The 23,961-nt window shown below is 30.9% G+C and overlaps 1 protein-coding gene across 1 annotated transcript in view; it reads left to right on the plus strand.

The window, feature by feature from the left end:
* LOC139513260 (uncharacterized) overlaps positions 1 to 23,715 on the plus strand; it is a 65,726-nt gene extending 42,011 nt beyond the window's left edge. The window contains exons 2-5 of the mRNA XM_071301593.1: positions 2,437 to 2,536; positions 3,059 to 3,563; positions 15,183 to 15,377; positions 16,736 to 23,715. Of these exons, the coding sequence (XP_071157694.1) occupies positions 3,150 to 3,563; positions 15,183 to 15,377; positions 16,736 to 17,119 (993 nt within the window). The 5' untranslated portion in view covers positions 2,437 to 2,536; positions 3,059 to 3,149 and the 3' untranslated portion in view covers positions 17,120 to 23,715. The remainder of the gene's footprint in view (positions 1 to 2,436; positions 2,537 to 3,058; positions 3,564 to 15,182; positions 15,378 to 16,735) is intronic.
* The last annotated feature ends 246 nt before the right edge of the window (positions 23,716 to 23,961 follow it).

A 23,961-nucleotide genomic window follows, 5' to 3' on the forward strand; every position in this document is an offset into this window, starting at 1 on the left:
GTAGTTTTTGATGAAGTTGAAGTCCAATCAACTTGAAACTTAGTATACATGTGCCCTATGATATGATCTTTCTAATTTAAATGCCAAATTAGAGTTTTGACCCCAATTTTACGGTTCACTGAACATAGAAAATGATAGTGCAAATTTCAGGTTAAAGTTTTTGGCTTCAGGTTAAAGTTTTTGGTCAAGGTAGTTTTTGATGAAGTTGAAGTCCAATCAACTTGAAACTTAGTATACATGTGCCCTATGATATGATCTTTCTAATTTAAATGCCAAATTAGAGTTTTGACCCCAATTTTACGGTTCACTGAACATAGAAAATGATAGTGCAAATTTCAGGTTAAAGTTTTTGGTCAAGGTAGTTTTTGATGAAGTTGAAGTCCAATCAACTTGAAACTTAGTATACATGTGCCCTATGATATGATCTTTCTAATTTAAATGCCAAATTAGAGTTTTGACCCCAATTTTACGGTTCACTGAACATAGAAAATGATAGTGCAAATTTCAGGTTAAAGTTTTTGGCTTCAGGTTAAAGTTTTTGGTCAAGGTAGTTTTTGATGAAGTTGAAGTCCAATCAACTTGAAACTTAGTATACATGTGCCCTATGATATGATCTTTCTAATTTAAATGCCAAATTAGAGTTTTGACCCCAATTTTACGGTTCACTGAACATAGAAAATGATAGTGCAAATTTCAGGTTAAAGTTTTTGGTCAAGGTAGTTTTTGATAAAGTAGAAGTCCAATCAACTTGAAACTTAGTATACATGTTCCCTTTGATAAGATCATTCTAATTTTAATGCCAAATTAGAGAATTTATTCCAATTTCACAGTCCTTTAAACATAGAAAATGATAGTGTGAGTGGGGCATCCGTGTACTGTGGACACATTCTTGTTGGTCCTGTTTTCAAATTGGTCTACACTAAAGTCCAAAGGGTCCAAAATTAAACTTAGTCTGATTTTAACAAAAATTGAAATCTTGGGGTTCTTTGATATGCTGAATCCAAAAATGTACTTAGATTTTTTATTATGGGCCCAGTTTTCAAGTTGGTCCAAATCAGGATCTAAAATTATTATATTAAGTATTGTGCAATAGCAAGTCTTTTCAATTGCACAGTATTGCGCAATGGCAAGAAATATCTAATTGCACAATATTGTGAAAAAGCAAATTTTTTTTTAATTAGAGTTATCTTTCTTTGTCCAGAATAGTAAGCAAGAAATATCTAATTGCAAAATATTGTGCAATAGCAAGATTTTTTTTTAATTGGAGTTATCTTTCTTTGTCCAGAATCAACTTAAATCTTTGTTATATACAATATACAATGTATATTCACTTTTTACTACCAACTGATAAATTAAAATAATCTTTACCATTCAGTGATAACAAGCAGTTTTTTTACATCTTAATATTTTATGATGTATTTAAATGAGTAGTTATTGTTGCAAACTCCATTAGAAATTTTAATTGAGATTAGTTTTGGAATAAGGGAAAGGGGGATGTGATTAAAAAAATTGGGTTCAATTTTTCTCATTTGAAATTTCATAAATAAAAAAGAAAATTTCTTCAAACATTTTTTTGAGAGGATTAATATTCAACAGCATAGTGAATTGCTCTAAGAGAAAACAAAAATTTTAAGTTCATTAGAACACATTCATTCTGTGTCAGAAACCTATGCTGTGTCAACTATTTAATCACAATCCAAATTTAGAGCTGAATCCAGCTTGAATGTTGTGTCCATACTTGCTCCAACCGTTCAGGGTTCAACCTCTGCGGTCGTATAAAGCTACGCCCTGCGGAGCATCTGGTTTGATTGGTTTTAGCATAAAACTGTCCAAAACAACAAAATTCAAGCACACTGTCTGTCAAACACTGACTGGATATGGTTAACTCCTCTACAGCTGCAATATACTAGCTTTGACCATAATATTAGCAAGACAGATGTATGATTCAAATATGGCTCTCTAAATTAAAATACAAAGACTGTTCTCTGATAGACTTGTTTAGTATTCACTTATGGTCAAGGACTTTGTTTAAGTTAACACTACAAGCATGACAAGATAAAAATAAGAAAAAAAATTGAAAGATAGAATATTTCTTTCCATAAGTTTCCTGTTTGAAGGCTAACATGCAAATTTTAAGAATATGGTTGTTTAGACTATTTCCAAGTCTTTATCTTCTAAGTAAATGTTTGAAGACTGTCTGAAGATTTGATAATTTATAGATTTATTGCAGATTTTGAGTGAGGGACCAAAAAGGAGAACTGGTAAAAAAATTAGTAGTTTTCTTTTTTATATTTCTTTATTTCATTTAACAGGTCTTGTTGGTGATATATTCATTGTTAGAAATTGTCAAGTTACCTCAAGATGTTTACTACACCACATCTTATTTTATTATATGAGAATAGAAAGTTGATATGTTGTTTATTGATTTATTTGTAGGTCTTCAAACACATCAATATACCTGACATGCCCAAGTGCCAAACACTTGATTCAAATATTTAACAGATTTCTACATACTCAAGGCCTGACAGATACACAGGTAATTCATGAAAACAATTTTATTTCTATATGTTTATAGTGTGATGTTTGAAAGCAGTATTTGTAAGAAACTTATATTTCTTTTTATAGTCACCAAAGTGACAGTCACTTGATATGAAAATAATTACATACTGAAAGAATGATCAGTATTTAGTGTGTATGAGTTATAGTTTAATTCTGGGTTTCAATTTACTCAAATTTGAATGAGAATTACAGACAAATGTTACCTTACCTAATTTTTAGAACAATTATTTGTCAGTAAAGTTTCAAATTCCCAAAGTATTAAATATTTACAACAGCATGTATGGATATAAACTTCTCTGTAAACATGGTAAAGAAGGATAATTTGAAGGCTGTACCAACGTTATCAAGGGTAAATAATGAAATATCTTTTATATGATTGTTAGTATCCTTTGAAGTTTTATGACAGTGCATTTTTTTGCTTTTAAATAATTGTTTTTTAATTTACTGTTAATTAATATTGATATATGGAACATCACTGTTTTCGGTCATGTCATTTCAGATACAACACTAGATGACATAAAGTTCAGTTCTACAACACAACAGTTGACTTGAAAGCAGAGTCATTTCCAGACCAGAATTTAACCAGAATAATGAGAGTGTCAACACCATGGTTTGTAGCCGGAGTTGGAGGCTTGTTTTTTCTACTTGTCATGATGTTTTATGCCAAAAATTCTAGTTTAAGTCAATATTTGACATCAAATCTAGATATTTCTTCTCCTGAGATCAGAGGGGCTTTCAATGAAGACAGAAAACAAGTGGTTTTCATGCAACAATTCCAACCACAACAAATAAATCAAAACAGGATAGCACAATTTGATTATAAAAAGGCGATGAAGGAACTGATAGATAGGAATACAGCTGCTGATGATAAGACATTGGTTACAATGATAAGGAATTATTACATAGAACAACCTTCTACAGAACCATACCACTTAGATTTCCCAGATAGACTGGAGTACTCAAATGGACAGACACCATTCATTGATAGTAGGCTAAATTACATAGTAAGTAAATGTACCTTTCTTAGACAACTTAGATTTCCCTGATAGACTGGAGTACTCAAATGGACAGACACCATTCATTGATAGTAGGCTCAATTACTTAGTAAGTAAATGTACCTTTCTTAGACAACTTAGATTTCCCTGATAGACTGGAGTACTCAAATGGACAGACACCATTCATTGATAGTAGGCTCAGTTACATAGTAAGTAAATGTACCTATCTTAGACAACTTAGATTTCCCAGATAGACTGGAGTACTCAAATGGACAGACACCATTCATTGATAGTAGGCTCAATTACATAGTAAGTAAATGTACCTTTCTTAGACAACTTAGATTTCCCTGATAGACTGGAGTACTCAAATGGACAGTCACCATTCATTGATAGTAGGCTAAATTACATAGTAAGTAAATGTACCTATCTTAGACAACTTAGATTTCCCAGATAGACTGGAGAACTCAAATGGACAGTCACCATTCATTGATAGTAGGCTCAATTACATAGTAAGTAATCATACCTATCTTAGACAACTTAGATTTTCCAGATAGACTGGAGTACTCAAATGGACAGACACCATTCATTGATAGTAGGCTCAATTACATAGTAAGTAAATGTACCTATCTTAGACAACTTAGATTTCCCAGATAGACTGGAGTACTCAAATGGACAGACACCATTCATTGATAGTAGGCTCAATTACATAGTAAGTAAATGTACCTTTCTTAGACAACTTAGATTTCCCTGATAGACTGGAGTACTCAAATGGACAGACACCATTCATTGATAGTAGGCTCAATTACATAGTAAGTAAATGTACCTATCTTAGACAACTTAGATTTCCCAGATAGACTGGAGTACTCAAATGGACAGACACCATTCATTGATAGTAGGCTCAGTTACATAGTAAGTAATCATACCTATCTTAGACAACTTAGATTTCCCAGATAGACTGGAGTACTCAAATGGACAGACACCATTCATTGATAGTAGGCTCAATTACATAGTAAGTAAATGTACCTATCTTAGACAACTTAGATTTCCCTGATAGACTGGAGTACTCAAATGGACAGACACCATTCATTGATAGTAGGCTCAATTACATAGTAAGTAAATGTACCTATCTTAGACAACTTAGATTTCCCAGATAGACTGGAGAACTCAAATGGACAGACACCATTCATTGATAGTAGGCTAAATTACATAGTAAGTAAATGTACCTTTCTTAGACAACTTAGATTTCCCTGATAGACTGGAGTACTCAAATGGACAGTCACCATTCATTGATAGTAGGCTCAATTACATAGTAAGTAAATGTACCTTTCTTAGACAACTTAGATTTCCCTGATAGACTGGAGTACTCAAATGGACAGACACCATTCATTGATAGTAGGCTCAATTACATAGTAAGTAAATGTACCTTTCTTAGACAACTTAGATTTCCCAGATAGAATGGAGAACTCAAATGAACAGACACCATTCATTGATAGTAGGCTCAATTACATAGTAAGTAAATGTACCTATCTTAGACAACTTAGATTTCCCTGATAGACTGGAGTACTCAAATGGACAGACACCATTCATTGATAGTAGGCTCAATTACATAGTAAGTAAATGTACCTATCTTAGACAACTTAGATTTCCCTGATAGACTGGAGTACTCAAATGGACAGACACCATTCATTGATAGTAGGCTAAATTACATAGTAAGTAATCATACCTATCTTAGACAACTTAGATTTCCCAGATAGACTGGAGTACTCAAATGGACAGACACCATTCATTGATAGTAGGCTCAATTACATTGTAAGTAAATGTACCTATCTTAGACAACTTAGATTTCCCTGATAGACTGGAGTACTCAAATGGACAGACACCATTCATTGATAGTAGGCTCAATTACATAGTAAGTAAATGTACCTATCTTAGACAACTTAGATTTCCCTGATAGACTGGAGTACTCAAATGGACAGACACCATTCATTGATAGTAGGCTAAATTACATAGTAAGTAATCATACCTATCTTAGACAACTTAGATTTCCCAGATAGACTGGAGTACTCAAATGGACAGACACCATTCATTGATAGTAGGCTCAATTACATTGTAAGTAAATGTACCTATCTTAGACAACTTAGATTTCCCTGATAGACTGGAGTACTCAAATGGACAGTCACCATTCATTGATAGTAGGCTCAATTACATAGTAAGTAAATGTACCTTTCTTAGACAACTTAGATTTCCCTGATAGACTGGAGTACTCAAATGGACAGACACCATTCATTGATAGTAGGCACAATTACATAGTAAGTAAATGTACCTTTCTTAGACAACTTAGATTTCCCAGATAGACTGGAGTACTCAAATGGACAGACACCATTCATTGATAGAAGGCTCAATTACATAGTAAGTAAATGTACCTTTCTTAGACAACTTAGATTTCCCTGATAGACTGGAGTACTCAAATGGACAGACACCATTCATTGATAGTAGGCTCAATTACATAGTAAGTAAATGTACCTTTCTTAGACAACTTAGATTTCCCTGATAGACTGGAGTACTCAAATGGACAGACACCATTCATTTATAGTAGGCTCAATTACATAGTAAGTAAATGTACCTTTCTTAGACAACTTAGATTTCCCTGATAGACTGGAGTACTCAAATGGACAGACACCATTCATTGATAGTAGGCTCAATTACATAGTAAGTAAATGTACCTTTCTTAGACAACTTAGATTTCCCTGATAGACTGGAGTACTCAAATGAACAGACACCATTCATTGATAGTAGGCTCAATTACATAGTAAGTAAATGTACCTTTCTTAGACAACTTAGATTTCCCTGATAGACTGGAGTACTCAAATGAACAGACACCATTCATTGATAGTAGGCTCAATTACATAGTAAGTAAATGTACCTATCTTAGACAACTTAGATTTCCCAGATAGACTGGAGTACTCAAATGGACAGACACCATTCATTGATAGTAGGCTCAATTACATAGTAAGTAAATGTACCTTTCTTAGACAACTTAGATTTCCCTGATAGACTGGAGTACTCAAATGGACAGTCACCATTCATTGATAGTAGGCTCAATTACATAGTAAGTAAATGTACCTTTCTTAGACAACTTAGATTTCCCAGATAGACTGGAGTACTCAAATGGACAGACACCATTCATTGATAGTAGGCTAAATTACATAGTAAGTAAATGTACCTTTCTTAGACAACTTAGATTTCCCAGATAGACTGGAGTACTCAAATGGACAGACACCATTCATTGATAGAAGGCTCAATTACATAGTAAGTAATCATACCTATCTTAGACAACTTAGATTTCCCAGATAGACTGGAGTACTCAAATGGACAGACACCATTCATTGATAGTAGGCTCAATTACATAGTAAGTAAATGTACCTATCTTAGACAACTTAGATTTCCCTGATAGACTGGAGTACTCAAATGGACAGACACCATTCATTGATAGTAGGCTCAATTACATAGTAAGTAAATGTACCTTTCTTAGACAACTTAGATTTCCCAGATAGACTGGAGAACTCAAATGGACAGACACCATTCATTGATAGTAGGCTAAATTACATAGTAAGTAAATGTACCTTTCTTAGACAACTTAGATTTCCCAGATAGACTGGAGTACTCAAATGGACAGACACCATTCATTGATAGTAGGCTCAATTACATAGTAAGTAAATGTACCTTTCTTAGACAACTTAGATTTCCCAGATAGACTGGAGTACTCAAATGGACAGACACCATTCATTGATAGTAGGCTCAATTACATAGTAAGTAATCATACCTATCTATAAAGTCATAAAACCAAGCTCTCCCATAAAAATGTTTGATTAAATTTAGATTATAAAGAATTAAATTATTCAGGATTTTGCTTTTGAAAATTCTATTTTAATGCATAGTTAAAACTTTGTAAAACAGATGATGAAATCATTGCTTATGTTATCTACCCATTGTTGACTTCATTCATTCCTGTCAAGCAATATTCTGTAGTAATGTTGAAATAATTACAATCATCAGTCAGTAATGTCATTCAAACGTTTTATTTGTTACCATCAAAATATTTGATAACTTTCCTTAGGGATGTGAAGAAAATCATATTGTGACCCTCAAAACAAATAAGAAATAAAAAGTCTTTAATACTATCCTCACATAATTGCTGATCAGCTATTTATAATAATACCTGCTTATAGTAAATCTTATCAATGAACAAATGTTTATATGATCATAAAAGAAATATATTTCTTTCTATGGGTGCCTATTATATACCTGTATACATGTTTAAACATATTTATTCAGTTATATTGTTATACCAAATTCAGATTTTTGTTTACATCATTAATACATCAAAGTAATACAAATTGAATGGTATGTGCAATGACACTGTAAAAAGTCTTCTCGTACTTTAGAGAAAAAGATAATTAGCAGATCAATTCATGATATATTGAAAAAAAATAATTTAAAACTAAAACTTTGTTTACATAATTCAGTTACCAGTGAACACATGTATCATTAGACTTGCTACAATTCCCTTTCTTTTATTTCTTTCTTAATAATTTTTATATGTAATGTTTACTGACAAGTGTCAGTCTACTGATTGGCATTGCAGATGTCAGTATAATGGTATTCTCCTAGTTATAGCAGTACAATTGTTAAAGGGTCAAAATTGAAAAAAAAACATAATTAGGAAGAGACATGTAGCAAGTCTAATGTATCATCAACATTGATATTTCATAAAAAATTAACTTATTCATATTTTCAACCAAAAAAACCCAAACTGTCAGCTCCTTATTATCACTTGTCAGTTGTAAAATGAAGTTGCTAATCAGAACCATATTGACAATTTATATTTTCTGATAACCATGATAACAAAATGACTGAAATTTTGAATTACTGGTATCTATAGGAGACATGACATATTAAAGATTAAAACACAACTTAGCCTTTCAATTAGAGATTTGACAAATAGTATAACTATAACCAAGGCCAGTACTATGCTTGTTCCTGACCTGGTTATTCATCTTGCTAGGTTGGGGGAACTAGCTGGTAGCTTTTATATGAATACATGTCAACGTAACACAGATTCAAAGTTCAATATATAATGTTTATTAATTCAGCATTCAGTATAGTTTATCAATCACAATAATCACAATAATCACATATGTTCATGAGACATAATAAAACAGTATGTCTGATATAAATCCAAGTCTATAACACAAGTGTAAACTACAAGTGTCAGAATACAAGTCCAATACGTGACTCTAAGGCAAGTGTCCCAAACTACATGGTCAACTACTATATATTGTATTTTCTCATAATTCAATTTACATAACATTAATACTCATTTATCTAATTTACATAATAATGCTATTTTATCTATTTTCCCAAATATCAGGTCTTTGTGACATAACCTAAATTATCTTAAAAAGTAAGAAATCCTTTTTGTCTATAACACTTCTCTAATCCTTAATTCTCTATTGTCATTTAGCCCTCAGGGGATTACATAATAATTTGCTTTACACTTATCTAAAATTGTGAAGATTTATATTAACTATTTATCGAGTAAATTATTTCTTAAGCTAGTGCTAAATATCTTAACTAATACTGAATTATAACAAATATTCAAATTCCACATTTTAACATTCTTGCATCTAAAATATACTGGTTATACCCTTCCCTTCGTCGCCAAGATTGCTCCTGCAATCTTCAATTAAAATATAAAATGCATCATAAAAAAAATTAAAATATTATACACATATCTTTATAGCAACAATTGAATTACTGATTCCTGTCAACAAAATATAACAATATTGTGAACCAATTGAATCACTGATTCCTGTCAATAAAGTATTATATATATAAAAAAAAATATTGTGTAAGCAATTACACGACTGATTCCTGTAAATAAAATATAACTATATATACATGTTCATATTCTTGGTTTGGGGAATAGTCAAGTTTAGATTGTCCATATCAGGGAAGTTCTCTGAAGTTCACTAATATTGACAAGTCCAACTCTCACATAGTTAATGACAATGAGCTCATTGCATACTTCATGAAGTATTTCTAGGTGCACAAAGGGGCATAAAAATAGCAATATATATACAATACAGCTGAAATATAAGATTATCAATGCTTTATCCATATTGGCCATCAGCTACAAGTTAAAAATATTAGTAATCATATCATATATATTTTTTATAAAAATAAGATTATCTATGTCTTACACATGAGTATGTAATATATCAAAGAATAATCTAATTTATATAACTGAAACACAAAACATTAATTAATAACATATCAAACATATCAATAAGCAATTATAACTGTTTTTGTATTAAATACATATTCAATACATATATATACATGATATATATAGGCAATATTTTGTTCTTGGGTTCAATCGTCATATTCCATGCAAACGCAATTTTTTTTGGGAAAACACATAATTGAAAGTTTTTACGGCTTAATGTTCATATATTTCTGGTTCAAGTTTTAACTTTAACATCTCATTGTCTCTTCATCTATTTATGTACGGTTATAAAAATGTCAATATATATTTTATATATCACAAATCTCTGCTAATTAGTTCCTATAATATTAAATAAATTTTCACTAGATACATATATTATATGTCCATCATTGTTTGTCTTTCATTAACTTTTAAAAGCACAATATGGTCACTTCTATGCATGGGTCCACCATTTTTTCATTTTGTGGGTCAACTATTTCTTTAACTGTGAGTCCACCATTTCTTTGTTTTGTGGGTCCACCATTTCTTCATTGTGTGGGTCCACCATTTCATCATTGTGTGGGTCCACCATTTCTTCAACTGTGTGTCCACCATTTCTTGATTTTGTTGTCCACCATTGGTAGGTTACTTCATGAATGTAAGTGATCATAATCATACATGACACCAATTAACCCTTATCTCTTATTATAATTAATTCATTTGAATTGGGGCATTTTTATTTATTTATCTCTTAAATATTCACTAGAATACTACAATTTTAGGCCAGTAATTGAACTACCTATTTATAAATATTACAATAAATAACATACTACATGTAAGAATGTCTAATTCTCTTCCCTTTTATTTTTCCTTAATTTCCTATACTTTCTCTTCTTATTTCTAATTTATATATTTAGCAACTGTGTGCCAGTTTATTTTGTACTTCCTTATTAAGTACTCCTTAATTATTTTATCTTTTTAGCTAAAAATCTTTTAAGTCATAATAAAAAAAAAACACAGCTCAAAACAGTGATGCCTATATACAATGAATGTATAGGGACCACTTGATAGTTCTATTTGTATCATTGATAAAGTACATTTTGTATAATCTGAAGTAAAATTGGTTTAAAAGTACATCAGTAGATGTGCCGTCTACCTGCAATATTTAAGGATCTAATAGTAAGAACTACTAATGTAATGAATACATTTGTCCAGCAGGATTAAATTAACAGACACTATAACTTCTGAATATTGTGTACTTTAACCAGAAATTCAGAACAAAAATAACATTTTTCAACGATACAAAAGAATATTGTCACAATGCATTTATGTATGCTTATAATACTGCTTGAATATCTTAAGTTATAACATCCCTTTTTTTTTTTTTTTTACTTAATCTAGCAGAATATAAATATCTGTACAAAGTATATCCATTTTAATTTATACTCTCTGTATTATTTAAGGGTACATTGAATACATTTCATTTACTTATACATATTTTTTTCAAAATCTATGTGCTTTATAAGCTTTAAGAAAGTCAATCGAAAAATATTATACTATCATTCACATTCTTAAGCACTGCTGATAATTGATTTTTCTATATCTAACTTTATGTCTATAATTACCCAATTTCAAATAGATAATATTTTCCAAAAAGGGGGGGGGGGGGGGCTATTATAATGTTTTCCGTAAGGGGGGCTATCAGAGCTAAGGAGGGATCAGGATGAACTGAATTAGACATATTGAGTCTTTCTAGAGAGAAAAACCTATAATAAAACAGTATGTCTGATATAAATCCAAGTCTATAACACAAGTGTAAACTACAAGTGTCAGAATACAAGTCCAATACGTGACTCTAAGGCAAGTGTCCCAAACTACATGGTCAACTACTATATATTGTATTTTCTCATAATTCAATTTACATAACATTAATACTCATTTATCTAATTTACATAATAATGCTATTTTATCTATTTTCCCAAATATCAGGTCTTTGTGACATAACCTAAATTATCTTAAAAAGTAAGAAATCCTTTTTGTCTATAACACTTCTCTGAATCCTTAATTCTCTATTGTCATTTAGCCCTCAGGGGATTACATAATAATTTGCTTTACACTTATCTAAAATTGTGAAGATTTATATTAACTATTTATCGAGTAAATTATTTCTTAAGCTAGTGCTAAATATCTTAACTAATACTGAATTATAACAAATATTCAAATTCCACATTTTAACATTCTTGCATCTAAAATATACTGGTTATATAACCATTTCTCTTATGGTTGTGGCCTGTTATCTATTTCTTGTATGAATAGATATTTCTGGTATAATCCTGCATGGTAGATGAAAGAAAATATACATTTTGCCAATATAGGAGTAAGTTTGGTTATGTTTCTAATTAACCTGGATATTTAGTCCATTATTTCAAGGTAAAAATGGTTCCAGATGATGAAAAGTTAAATCAAACTATTTTTATGAAGTTTTTCTTTCAAAGCATTGGCGTTTTCACTGCCAAAAAGGTTCAAAATTGAGATTGTGATAATTGTTTTAATCAATTATATATGTAGGAAACATAGAGCCCAGGGTTTTGACAAAGTGAATTATCAGATACATGTATATCATTTATAGTAACCAACATATTATGAGTAGATTTCATTTGTCCATGCATGCCCTATATGCTTCTTGTCATGAAAAACAACAGAAATTCACCTATTTTCATTGACTTCCATAAATGAGGATCTCAATTTCTGTAAAAAACACTGAATCTTCAAAGTCCAACAAAAAGACCTATTTCTTATCTAGACACTGTTCATGCTGTTTGAGCTAGGATTCATTATAATAGTGGTCATAAATCATTATTTGAAATTTTAGCTACAAATGGATCATTTTCACACCTACTCCTTTAAGTTATAAATATAAATTTACAAGAATTAGGTAAAATAAAGTACACAGGTATGACTGCAGTAAGCAAATACAAGAATATAAGTTTATAAAAATAAGGTGACATACAGAACACAAATCCAGGAAAATATACATTCTACCGATAAATTTCAAGTTTAAAATATAAGGATAAAAATATTACACAGCTATATCCAAGAACATACCAGTTGTGTACTGTTTCATAGATGGTTCTCTGCTCTGGTGCCTTTTTATACGACCGCAAAATTTGAAAAAAATTTCATCGTATATTGCTATCACGTTGGCGTCGTCGTCGTCGTCCGAATACTTTTAGTTTTCGCACTCTAACTTTAGTAAAAGTGAATGGAAATCTATGAAATTTTAACACAAGGTTTATGACCACAAAAGGAAGGTTGGTATTGATTTTGAGAGTTTTGGTCCCAACATTTTAGGAATTAGGGGCCAAAAAGGGCCCAAATAAGCATTTTCTTGGTTTTCGCACTATAACTTTAGTTTAAGTTAATAGAAATCTATGAAATTTTGACACAAGGTTTATGACCACAAAAGAACGGTTGGGATTGATTTTAGGAGTTTTGGTTTCAACAGTTTAGGAATAAGGGGCCAAAAAAGGGCCCAAATAAGCATTATTCTTGGTTTTCGCACAATAACTTTAGTTTAAGTAAATAGAAATCAATGAAATTTAAACACAATGTTAATGACTACAAAAGGAAGGTTGGTATTGATTTTGGGAGTTTAGGTCCCAACAGTTTAGGAATTAGGGGCCAAAAAGGGACCCAAATAAGCATTTTTCTTGGTTTTCGCACCATAACGTTAGTATAAGTAAATAGAAATCTATGAAATTTAAACACAAGGTTTATGACCATAAAAGGAAGGTTGGTATTGATTTTGGGAGTTTTGGTCCCAACAGAATAAGGGGCCCAAAGGGTCCAAAATTAAACTTTGTTTGATTTCATCAAAATTGAATAATTGGGGTTCTTTGATATGCCGAATCTAACTGTCATGACTGTGTATGTAGATTCTTAACTTTTGGTCCCGTTTTCAAATTGGTCTACATTAAGGTCCAAAGGGTCCAAAATTAAACTTAGTTTGATTTTGACAAAAAATGAATCAGTTAGGTTCTTTGATATGCTGAATCTAAAAATGTACTTAGATTCTTGATTATTGGCCCAGTTTTCAAGTTGGTCCAAATCGGGGTCCAAAATTAAACTTTGTTTGATTTCATCAAAAATTGAATAAATGGGTTCTTTGATATACCAAATCTAACTGTGTATGTAGATTCTTCATTTTTGGTCCTGTTTTCAAATTGGTCTACACTAAAGTCCAAAGGGTCCAAAATTAAACTTTGTCTGATTTTAACAAAAATTGAAATCTTGGGGTTCTTTGATATGCTGAATCCAAAAATGTACTTAGATTTTTTATTATGGGCCCAGTTTTCAAGTTGGTCCAAATCAGGATCTAAAATTATTATATTAAGTATTGTGCAATAGCAAGTCTTTTCAATTGCACAGTATTGCGCAATGGCAAGAAATATCTAATTGCACAATATTGTGAAATAGCAAATTTTGTTTTAATTAGAGTTATCTTTCTTTGTCCAAAATAGTAAGCAAGAAATATCTAATTGCAAAATATTGTGCAATAGCAAGATTTTTTTTTAATTGGAGTTATCTTTCTTTGTCCAGAATCAACTTAAATCTTTGTTATATACAATATACAATGTATATTCACTTTTTACTACCAACTGATAAATTAAAATAATCTTTACCATTCAGTGATAACAAGCAGTTTTTTTACATCTTAATATTTTATGATGTATTTAAATGAGTAGTTATTGTTGCAAACTCAATTAGAAATTTTAATTGAGATTAGTTTTGGAATAAGGGAAAGGGGGATGTGATTAAAAAAATTGGGTTCAATTTTTCTCATTTGAAATTTCATAAATAAAAAAGAAAATTTCTTCAAACATTTTTTTGAGAGGATTAATATTCAACAGCATAGTGAATTGCTCTAAGAGAAAACAAAAATTTTAAGTTCATTAGAACACATTCATTCTGTGTCAGAAACCTATGCTGTGTCAACTATTTAATCACAATCCAAATTTAGAGCTGAATCCAGCTTGAATGTTGTGTCCATACTTGCCCCAACCGTTCAGGGTTCAACCTCTGCGGTCGTATAAAGCTACGCCCTGCAGAGCATCTGGTTAACTTTTTATACAGTTTGCTTTTGCTTAATTTGTTAAAGGCCACACAATGACCTGCAGTTGTTTGCACCATTTCTTTTGGTGCTGTGTTTGATTGTTGTTTCTATCACAATGAAACCACACTTTCTGATTTCTATATTTCACACTGTTCAGTAACACCAGTAAAAAATTCTGGGATTTTCTTTTAAAGGAAAAACAGAATATTAATACTTTTCTTATTGACCATTAATTGATAATTTGCAGGAAGGAGGTTTTTATGTAGAATGTGGTGGTCTGAATGGAGAGAAAGGATCTAACACATTTTTCTTTGAGAAAGTCAGGAAATGGAATGGTTTACTGATTGAGGCAGATCCTACCAATTATGCAGCATTAAAATCAAAGCATAGAAAAGCTTTCTCAGTGAATGCTTGCCTAAGTCCTAGAAGTACTCCAGCAAAGGTATGCTATAGTTACTTATTGTCAGCAAAGATATTCAGTAAGATTGCATAAATAATCAGACAAAACAGAAACACAAGTAAAGGGATATTTAGTATACAAGGATAAAAAAAGAAGATGTGGTATGATTGCCAATGAGGCATGTTTGATGGGATCTCCAGCTTAGTTTTTATCCAAAACTTCCAGAGATTTCAAAAACCAGAAATAGTTTATACCATTAATGGCGAATGCTTTGTCACTGTCATAAATAAAATCCTTAATGATTGTAAGAGCATAAGTCAGAAGAAGCAAGTTATTCATATTCAATTATTTACTGGATATAGTTAATACTATATTTAAAAATAGTCAAATTTATAAAGATTGTTGAAAAAATTAAGGAGCCAAAACCCAGTGGGAACCTGTTTGTATTCAGCAGTAGCTTTGCATTCAGTCCTTATTGAAGCATGTTTGCCTACAATTAAATCTTTATAAGATGTTGTAGGTATTAAAGAACTTGAATTTATTATCTCAGTTTTAAGTATTTTGTTAAAGTAATTATGCCAAACAAGACAATATGTCTGTGTGATTCTCTAAACTTATAATAACGCTGTGGCTGCTGTCTGTCTTTAAATTTCTCATTGCCCTGGAGTAAAGAAAGCTAGGATTATGTGCCACTGCCGTTGCAGAAGGGACAATAAGTTTTACCTTTGTCTGTCTGTCTGTCTGTCTGTCTGTCTGTCTGTCTGTCTGTCTGTCTGTCTGTCTGTCTGTCTGTCTGTCTGTCTGTCTGTCTGTCTGTCTGTCTGTCTGTCTGTCTGTCTGTCTGTCTGTCTGTCTGTCTGTCTGTCTGTCTGTCTGTCTGTCTGTCTGTCTGTCTGTCTGTCCCAATATTGGTTTCCATTTTTTAACTTTAGTTTGCCTCAACCAAATGTTATGAATCTTATACACAATGCATAATACTGCAAAACATAGATCAAGTACAACTTTGGGTTGTGTCACTTATACTATTCGTTAGTTATGTCCCTTTATAAGGTCATATGCAAGTGGGGCCATCATCTGTGTACCATAGACATATTCCCTATTTATTTTATTCAACATGTCTAACTTGTTCCTTGGCATATTATCATTTCAAACAGACACATTTTTTTTTACTGTCATAGCTATATAGTCAGTTTTAACTCTTTGCAATTGTATGACTACCTAAAAAGCCAACAAAAAAAATACCCAAATTTTTGTGATGAATCATACAATTCATATGTTTGACATCCTCAAATAACAAGTTACTGGCTTAATTGAGGAGTCATCAGAAAAATTATAAAAAGTTGACCACTAATTATGCAGATATTTTGAAGTACTAACAGTTATCTTATTATGGTTTCCAGTTGACATTTAACAAAGCATTTAACAGAGGAAGAATAGTACATGATAAGGATGCACAAGATTGGATTAGAAAGCAACACATAGCCTCAGATCCTGTAGAAATAGAATGTTTTCCATTTTACTCCTTCATGCTAGCACTGAATAGAACAACGATAGACTTCTTCAGTTTAGATGTAGAGGGTGATGAACTTAATGTATTAAAAACTATTCCTTTTGATAAATTAGATATCAAAATGTTGGCAGTGGAGTACGTTCATGAAACTGGTGGCCATAACCAGTTACAGAGATACATGGAGAGTAAAGGCTACGACACATTGTTAAAAATGCAGAGAGATGATGGCGGTGTAAACGATTTAATATTCAGAAAAAAGGGGTTAAAGCATTAATGTATAGATTGTGAAAAGCTAATATGATATTTGTAAAGACTAGAAAATCAATGGGGTTATATTATGTGAGATGAGTAAGACTTTTTATTGAAAAGAAACAAAGTTTAAAACATAAATGTTGAGATTGTAAGGCAAGAATAAGTCTATTCATTATGATTACATTGTCTATTTAAGAGATGTCATATTTTCTTGATATTGTTAATATAATTAAATAATCTGGCCAAAAGTTATGGGTTATAATTTTATGAGATTAATAGTTTTTAGATGATCTGGCCGAAAGTTATGGGTTATGATTATATAAGATTAATATTTTTTAGATAATCTGGCCAAAAGTTATGGATTATAATTATATGAGATATTTCATCACTTTTCATCACATTTCATGGATACTGTGAATAGAAATTGAACATAAGAGAAAAAATATGAAAAAAATCGGTCAGAATCTCACCTTCAATTTTTACAAAAAATCACCAGATGACTCCTTATAGAGTTTGTGTATGACTATTTTATTTACCAAAATCAGCATTTTAACCTCTTATCCAGTGCAATAAAATTTTACTGTAAACTTGTGATATGTCTACCTTTTTTCTTAAATAATTATTATAAACCAACAGAAACTGTTAACAGTAGTTCAAAGATTATCAAAAATGCCAAAAAGTAAATACTGATTAACTTGTTGTAGAAGTTATTGCCTTTTATAACCAGTATCTTTCAAACTGTTTTTATAATAAGAAACTTAAATCAACAAATAATATTAGTAATGCAAGATTTAAAAAAATACCTAAACATAGATATTTTCCTGGAAGCAGTAATTGCCCTTAACTGGCTGTTTTGACCATTGTTTGCCTTTATTGAACCACTGTTTTAAAATTTACATGAAGGATCTGAGTGTAACAGTTATTATTTAGTGAATTATAGTAGATCTGTCAGCCAACATGGCCACCATGGCTAAAAATAGAACAAAGAGGCAAGATGCAATGTTAACTGTAGTTAATATGAGAATCTTGAAGGAACATACAAAAGATGGAAAAGTGAACATCTGTTATTCTGTCAAAATTGTCATATGATTCCTATTTGATTTATTGCCCTAAAATGTTGATTTGTATGAACTTTTTAAAACACTTTTTGGGATATTTTCCTGAAAACAATAATGGATAGGGACTATTAGAGAGAAATTTAATAAAAAAAAAGCAACAAAACTGATTGACAAGAAAATTAAGATCTACAAATCATTTTTTTGGTTACTAATATGATTAATTTTTGATAAACTACTAATTCCAATCATATTATTTGAAATAAGGCGGAACATAGGAGGTTTTTACTAAAATTATTTTTGATCCTGATTTTACTGAAGATATCAGTACTGTTACTGCCAAATAGGCAGTTCAAACATCCAGTAGTAAACTTTTTCTATGAATTATGTTGATTTATCATTGTGATTTAATTAATCAGAGTGTAAATGTGTTATTGAATTGATATTGTGAGATGCCAAATACTCAACAAACATACTCTTATGTTTTAAATGAATTCTGAGTGCTGAAATATTTACTTTGTTTTAAAGCTAGTCAGGTTGTTAAAGCTCTATGCATTTTATTTTTATTATTTTAATGATACAAATTAAATGGAAAATCAGCATTATAGTCAATTTATTTAAACCAAAAAGAAGGAAATGAACTGTTACAACACCCCTCAGTTATTTTTAGGTTCAGTTAATTTTCCTTGTGTTTTTCTTTTATTTGTTATGTTGTGTTATCATTCCTTATGATGGCTGCCTTTCGTTCATTGGTATTTAATTAGTTATACATAGATTTAAGATGGTTTTGTCTGTTTGTTTTTATTGTAGTCGAGTAGCTGTTGATTGTCTGTCATATTTCACCCTATTTGATCAAGGCAAAATGAACAAAGGTCATCAAAAGCAGTCAAAAATAAACATTTTACTTTGATTCATAATATCAGTTAGAGTATTCCGGCATATATAATAGAAAGTGTACAATCCTTCTGCTTTAAGTTGTTTTATTATTAAATCTCTATTGTTTTGTAGTTGGTGTTAACTTGTTATATTCTTTAGCAATTATGTTTTTAAAATTATTACTGATTTTCTTCTGCATTTGCTTACTTGGTTTGTGCCATGTTGCTGTTTTTAATGTTTGTTGTGCCATGCATTTTCTTTTAATTTTTGTTGTGCCATGACTTCTTACATTTTTATATACATAGCAATACTTTTGACTTATTGATTGTGGATAATCATTCACTCGGTAGTTTTACAATTTCTAGGAATGATAATCATGTAATAAGTTTCATGAATGTAACAGAATTGACAGGAATTTTTCATTTAATGAATGTTTTAGAAAAAAAGTTTTGTAATTAATTTTGACGAATAATTTGCATGTAGGAAAAATCTGATTTTTGGGATACGATTGCTTTCAAGCAATCTGTAGACTTATACCGGTGGCTCAGAGCATTGCCCTCACGTCAATCGTTTTATTCTAAACATTAAGGATCATCCCAGACTCTTATGATTGTCTTGCTTTAAAAGGTAAAAACAAACAAAGGGATTGAACTTAAACAACTTTCCTATAATGTTCTTTTCATAATCTTCATGTTTGATAATTCCCTTGATTTATATGCGTGTTTTAAACAACACGGAAAATCAGAATTAAGCAGTATTTATATTTAGTATTTTTATAAATTTAGAAACACGTCAGAGGGAATTCCCAGTTTTGATAAAATGCGAGAGTTCTCTGAATTCTGATAGAATGTCATTTAAGAACTGAAGTGGAGTTTTTCTTAAATGTTACCGTTATGAAACTGATATTTGAGATTGTACTTCCATAAAGAAACAGAGAACCATATAGGTCGTTTAATAAACATTTGATTTACGTTCTTGCTCCAGGGTTTGTTTTGGAAATTATGCGCATGCGTATAGTTTTCTTGACTTCAAGGGGTTTTTAGATTGAATGGTTGCTCTGGATTCTCCACTCAGTTAATTAATTTATAACTCATGGGATTTTTTTCTATGTATTTCTGCTATTGAAGGTTATTGTTGTTGCATAATTTTAAATCATATGCATCATTTAAATTAAAAAAAAATCCTTATCGTAGAACACCCCTTCAGGCGAAATGGAGTCTTCCATATTATCGTTTTGAGTTGTCTCCCTTCCGGCTGGATTTATTGTTTTAAACATTCGTTAATTATTTTATTTTGCATTTAAGAAATTACCAAAGACAGTTAATTCTACTTACTTTTTTTGTTTTATGTATTACTGTGAATAAAATGATTTCATCTCCTTCTGAATAATCATTATTAGGAGGTAACAGATGTTATTAGGAGGTAACAGATGTTATTAGGAGGTAACAGATGTTATTAGGAGGTAACAGATGGAAGCAACTTTTAATGCATTGCGTATTCATCATTGATTCATAAACTATCCCAATAAAAAAAGTATGATTTGGAAGCTAACTTAGCTGGCAAACATTTTTTGAAGAATTGTAGAGTCAGCTGAAGCACCATTTGAAGTATCTGCCTTAATTAATGTTATACCTTTTTTTGGTCTGTGTTAGCCATTGTCATGATGACGTCTGTCATCCATTATCTGTAAACTTTTACAAATATATTGTCTACTGAAACAGCTATGTAACAAACACATACATTTTTTAACCCGTCAGATTTCTATATTGATGAAGGTTTTCAAGACATCAGATAATTACATGAATTTCATGCCTTTGTTCTATATTTAGACATGGCATGTCAGGCCAGAACACCATCCATTCTTTATAAACTAAATATCCATCACAACAATCATTAGAATATCTAGTTTAAAACGTATGTATGTTGTTCCCAACATACATTCCATTTGGCTGCCATGTCTAAACATACAACAAAGGGGTAAAGTTAATACATTAAAATCTTGAAAATCTTTATGGATATAAAATCTAACTAGTTAAAAATGTTTGAGTAAGTAACATATGGATAAAAGGGGAGATAACTGAATTCTGTGTTACTGAACAATGCCATCGTTATATTTGTGAAAGTAGATGTATAAATTTTTTATAATTTTTCTTAAGCTTATATATAGCATACACAATTAGGTACTATTTGACAATTATTTTAAAGAGTTCCCTTAAGCTTCTACGCCTGCTAATTTCTCTCTATATATAGGAGACCTAAATATAGAAATAGAATGTTCACAATTCTCTTTTAATAAAACCAGAGATAGACCGAGTAAAATGAAACTGTTATAAATGGCATAAAGACGAACGTGTGTTTCAAGCTTATAAAATGACAATGTTTGTAAGAAATAAGTTCTAGTATAACATTGGGTATTATCAGTCACAATCAATATATTTATCTTGTTTAATACTGGCTACCTACATTATACAGTTCAAAACAATTTTGCATGTCAGTTTTCAAGAACCAGAAATAAGGCATTGTTCATTTGGTAAGGGAAAAGTGTAAATAAGTCTTATTTAGTACTGTTAATGTTTTAATAGGTAATCAACAGTAAATTTTTGCACTAAATGTAGTAAATGGGGGAATCATTACATGTAGTTGGTTTTTGTTGTCATTTTTTACATCTAATATTGCATAAGTCTAAGTATGGGACCAATGCAAGGAATGCACTTTGAACATCTCAGATATGGGTGGGTAAATATCAGCTGTATTCATTGTATAAACTAGCTTTGGTTGTATAGAAGGTTATAGTCATAACTAAGGTCTTCAAATTTTATATTGGTCCATCTTAGTGTTTCATTATTTTGGATAGGTAATTAAAAGTTCTATTTTTTCTTTGTATATAATATTTGTTTGTTGTGCTTCGTTTTAGCATTTTTTTGTTTGCATTACACAATAACATTTGAAATTACAACTCATATCATTTAACTTGCAATCAAAATTTAAATCATCATTTTGTGAAATGTTATTTTGTTGTTTACATATTTGTAAATTGATTCTGTTTAGTTGGCATTTTACCTTATGGGCCGTAAGAGATGTGCCTGCCTAGTTAGTGTATTGATACATTGTTTGAGTATCATGCAATACTTGAAATCTTTTTATTTTTATGGTGTATCCAGTACTTCCAGTATATATGTAACAAATATGATATCTTTTAGATTAAGTAAGAATTTTTACCTATTTGAGATTAGTGATACTGTGGTTTCCATTATTTTTAGAGGTATCAAATTTTGTGGATTGAGGACATGTTTAAATTTTCGTGTTATTGCCAAAGTCATTATACAAGCATTAATTAAATATATTTTATTGAACATATGGTCTAACTACATCCGCGAAAATTTCATTCCTAGTTCCAAAACATACTCTTTAGATATATTAGTGAGGAAGGCAATTTATTCCTTTATAATTAGAAAGTAAACAAGTATAAAATAATTAGTAAACTGATTACGGAAAAATAATTTAGATTTAAATTATTTTTTAACTTACTTTGTGGTAATACAGTGTTCACGTACAGATCAAATGTTTGTTAGTTCTGATATTTTCTTTCATTAATGTCAATTCTAACATGACGTCCTTCAAACGCTTTGAGTACACACCCGTGGTAAAATATGAATATATTGCCAGTGCTGTTCCGATTGTACTCCCACGTCATATGCTTTTTTATGAATGAGATACCCGACGTCATAGAACAATGACGTTAGAATGTAAGCATTTTACGGGAAAATACACGCTTGTGAATCCGAAAATCATCACAAGGAAACATACACAAATGATGCTAAAATGTGGCAAAAGCCCTTTATTGTACATCATATAAAACATATAAATAAATTATCATTCAAATTCATCCAAAACTGTCTAAATACATTATTTTAAATAGTTTAAGAATGTCACTAATGCAGTTTGCTCCGTTCTTTTACGCTAGTTTATTAGTGCGTTTATTTATGGGAACGGCAAATATTTGCCTACACCTAGAGCGCTTCGATCCAAAAGAATTGCCGTATGTGTCCTATCAGAATCGAAATAATTCATGGGGGCTTGAATATATCTAGATTTTACCACGGGTTGTCCCTTTATGCCGATATTTTACCCCTCGCTATCGCTCAGGGGTAAAATATTTGTCATAAAGGGCCAACCCGTGGTAAAATCACGATATATTCAAGCCCCCATGAATTATTTCTTAAGTATCCAATGATCAATCATAAGAATTTAATTTTTAGGTAAAATTGATGTCGATTGTTCAGTCATTCGTAGCAACATCCTTACAAATCAGGTCTGAATTTGATACCAGTAAAATCAGTCAGAAATCAGATTGAAGATATACAATTTTTGGTTTATCTCAAATTTAAAGAATTATTGATGATAATTGCCATAGGTGGAAATCTATTGCCAAGTCAACATATATAAGCTGCCATTAAAGTTGTATTTTAACTTTTATTTCATGTTTCTCGTTGCTAGTCATAGTTTATTGTTTTAAATTTAATGTTATATAATTTAATACATGATGAATGACCTTTGTCATTAAGCCATAGTAGAGAAGTTGTTATGAGTCTGACCTTAATTTTTGCAACTGTCTTGCCATTAGTAGATCATTAAGGATGCTGTTAATTTTTGTTGCCATATTTAGTCATTAAAATGTATACTACAATAGTCTATGCATTTTTTTTATGCCTGTTTACGGGACGTGTTATGGTATACAGTTGACCGTCCGTCTGTTCGTCTCAACTTCTTTGACTACACTGATCAGAAACCTATGATATGTCAAATATTTACTTACAATCCATATTCAGACCTGTATCAATCTTGAATATTGTGTTCATTTTTGCCCCAACTGTTAGGGTTGGACCTCTGCGGGCGTATCCAGCTGCCCTCAGCGAAGCAGTTTTTATTATAT

The sequence above is a fragment of the Mytilus edulis genome, chromosome 2 (assembly GCF_963676685.1).
Source record: "Mytilus edulis chromosome 2, xbMytEdul2.2, whole genome shotgun sequence".
NCBI classification, from domain to species: domain Eukaryota; kingdom Metazoa; phylum Mollusca; class Bivalvia; order Mytilida; family Mytilidae; genus Mytilus; species Mytilus edulis.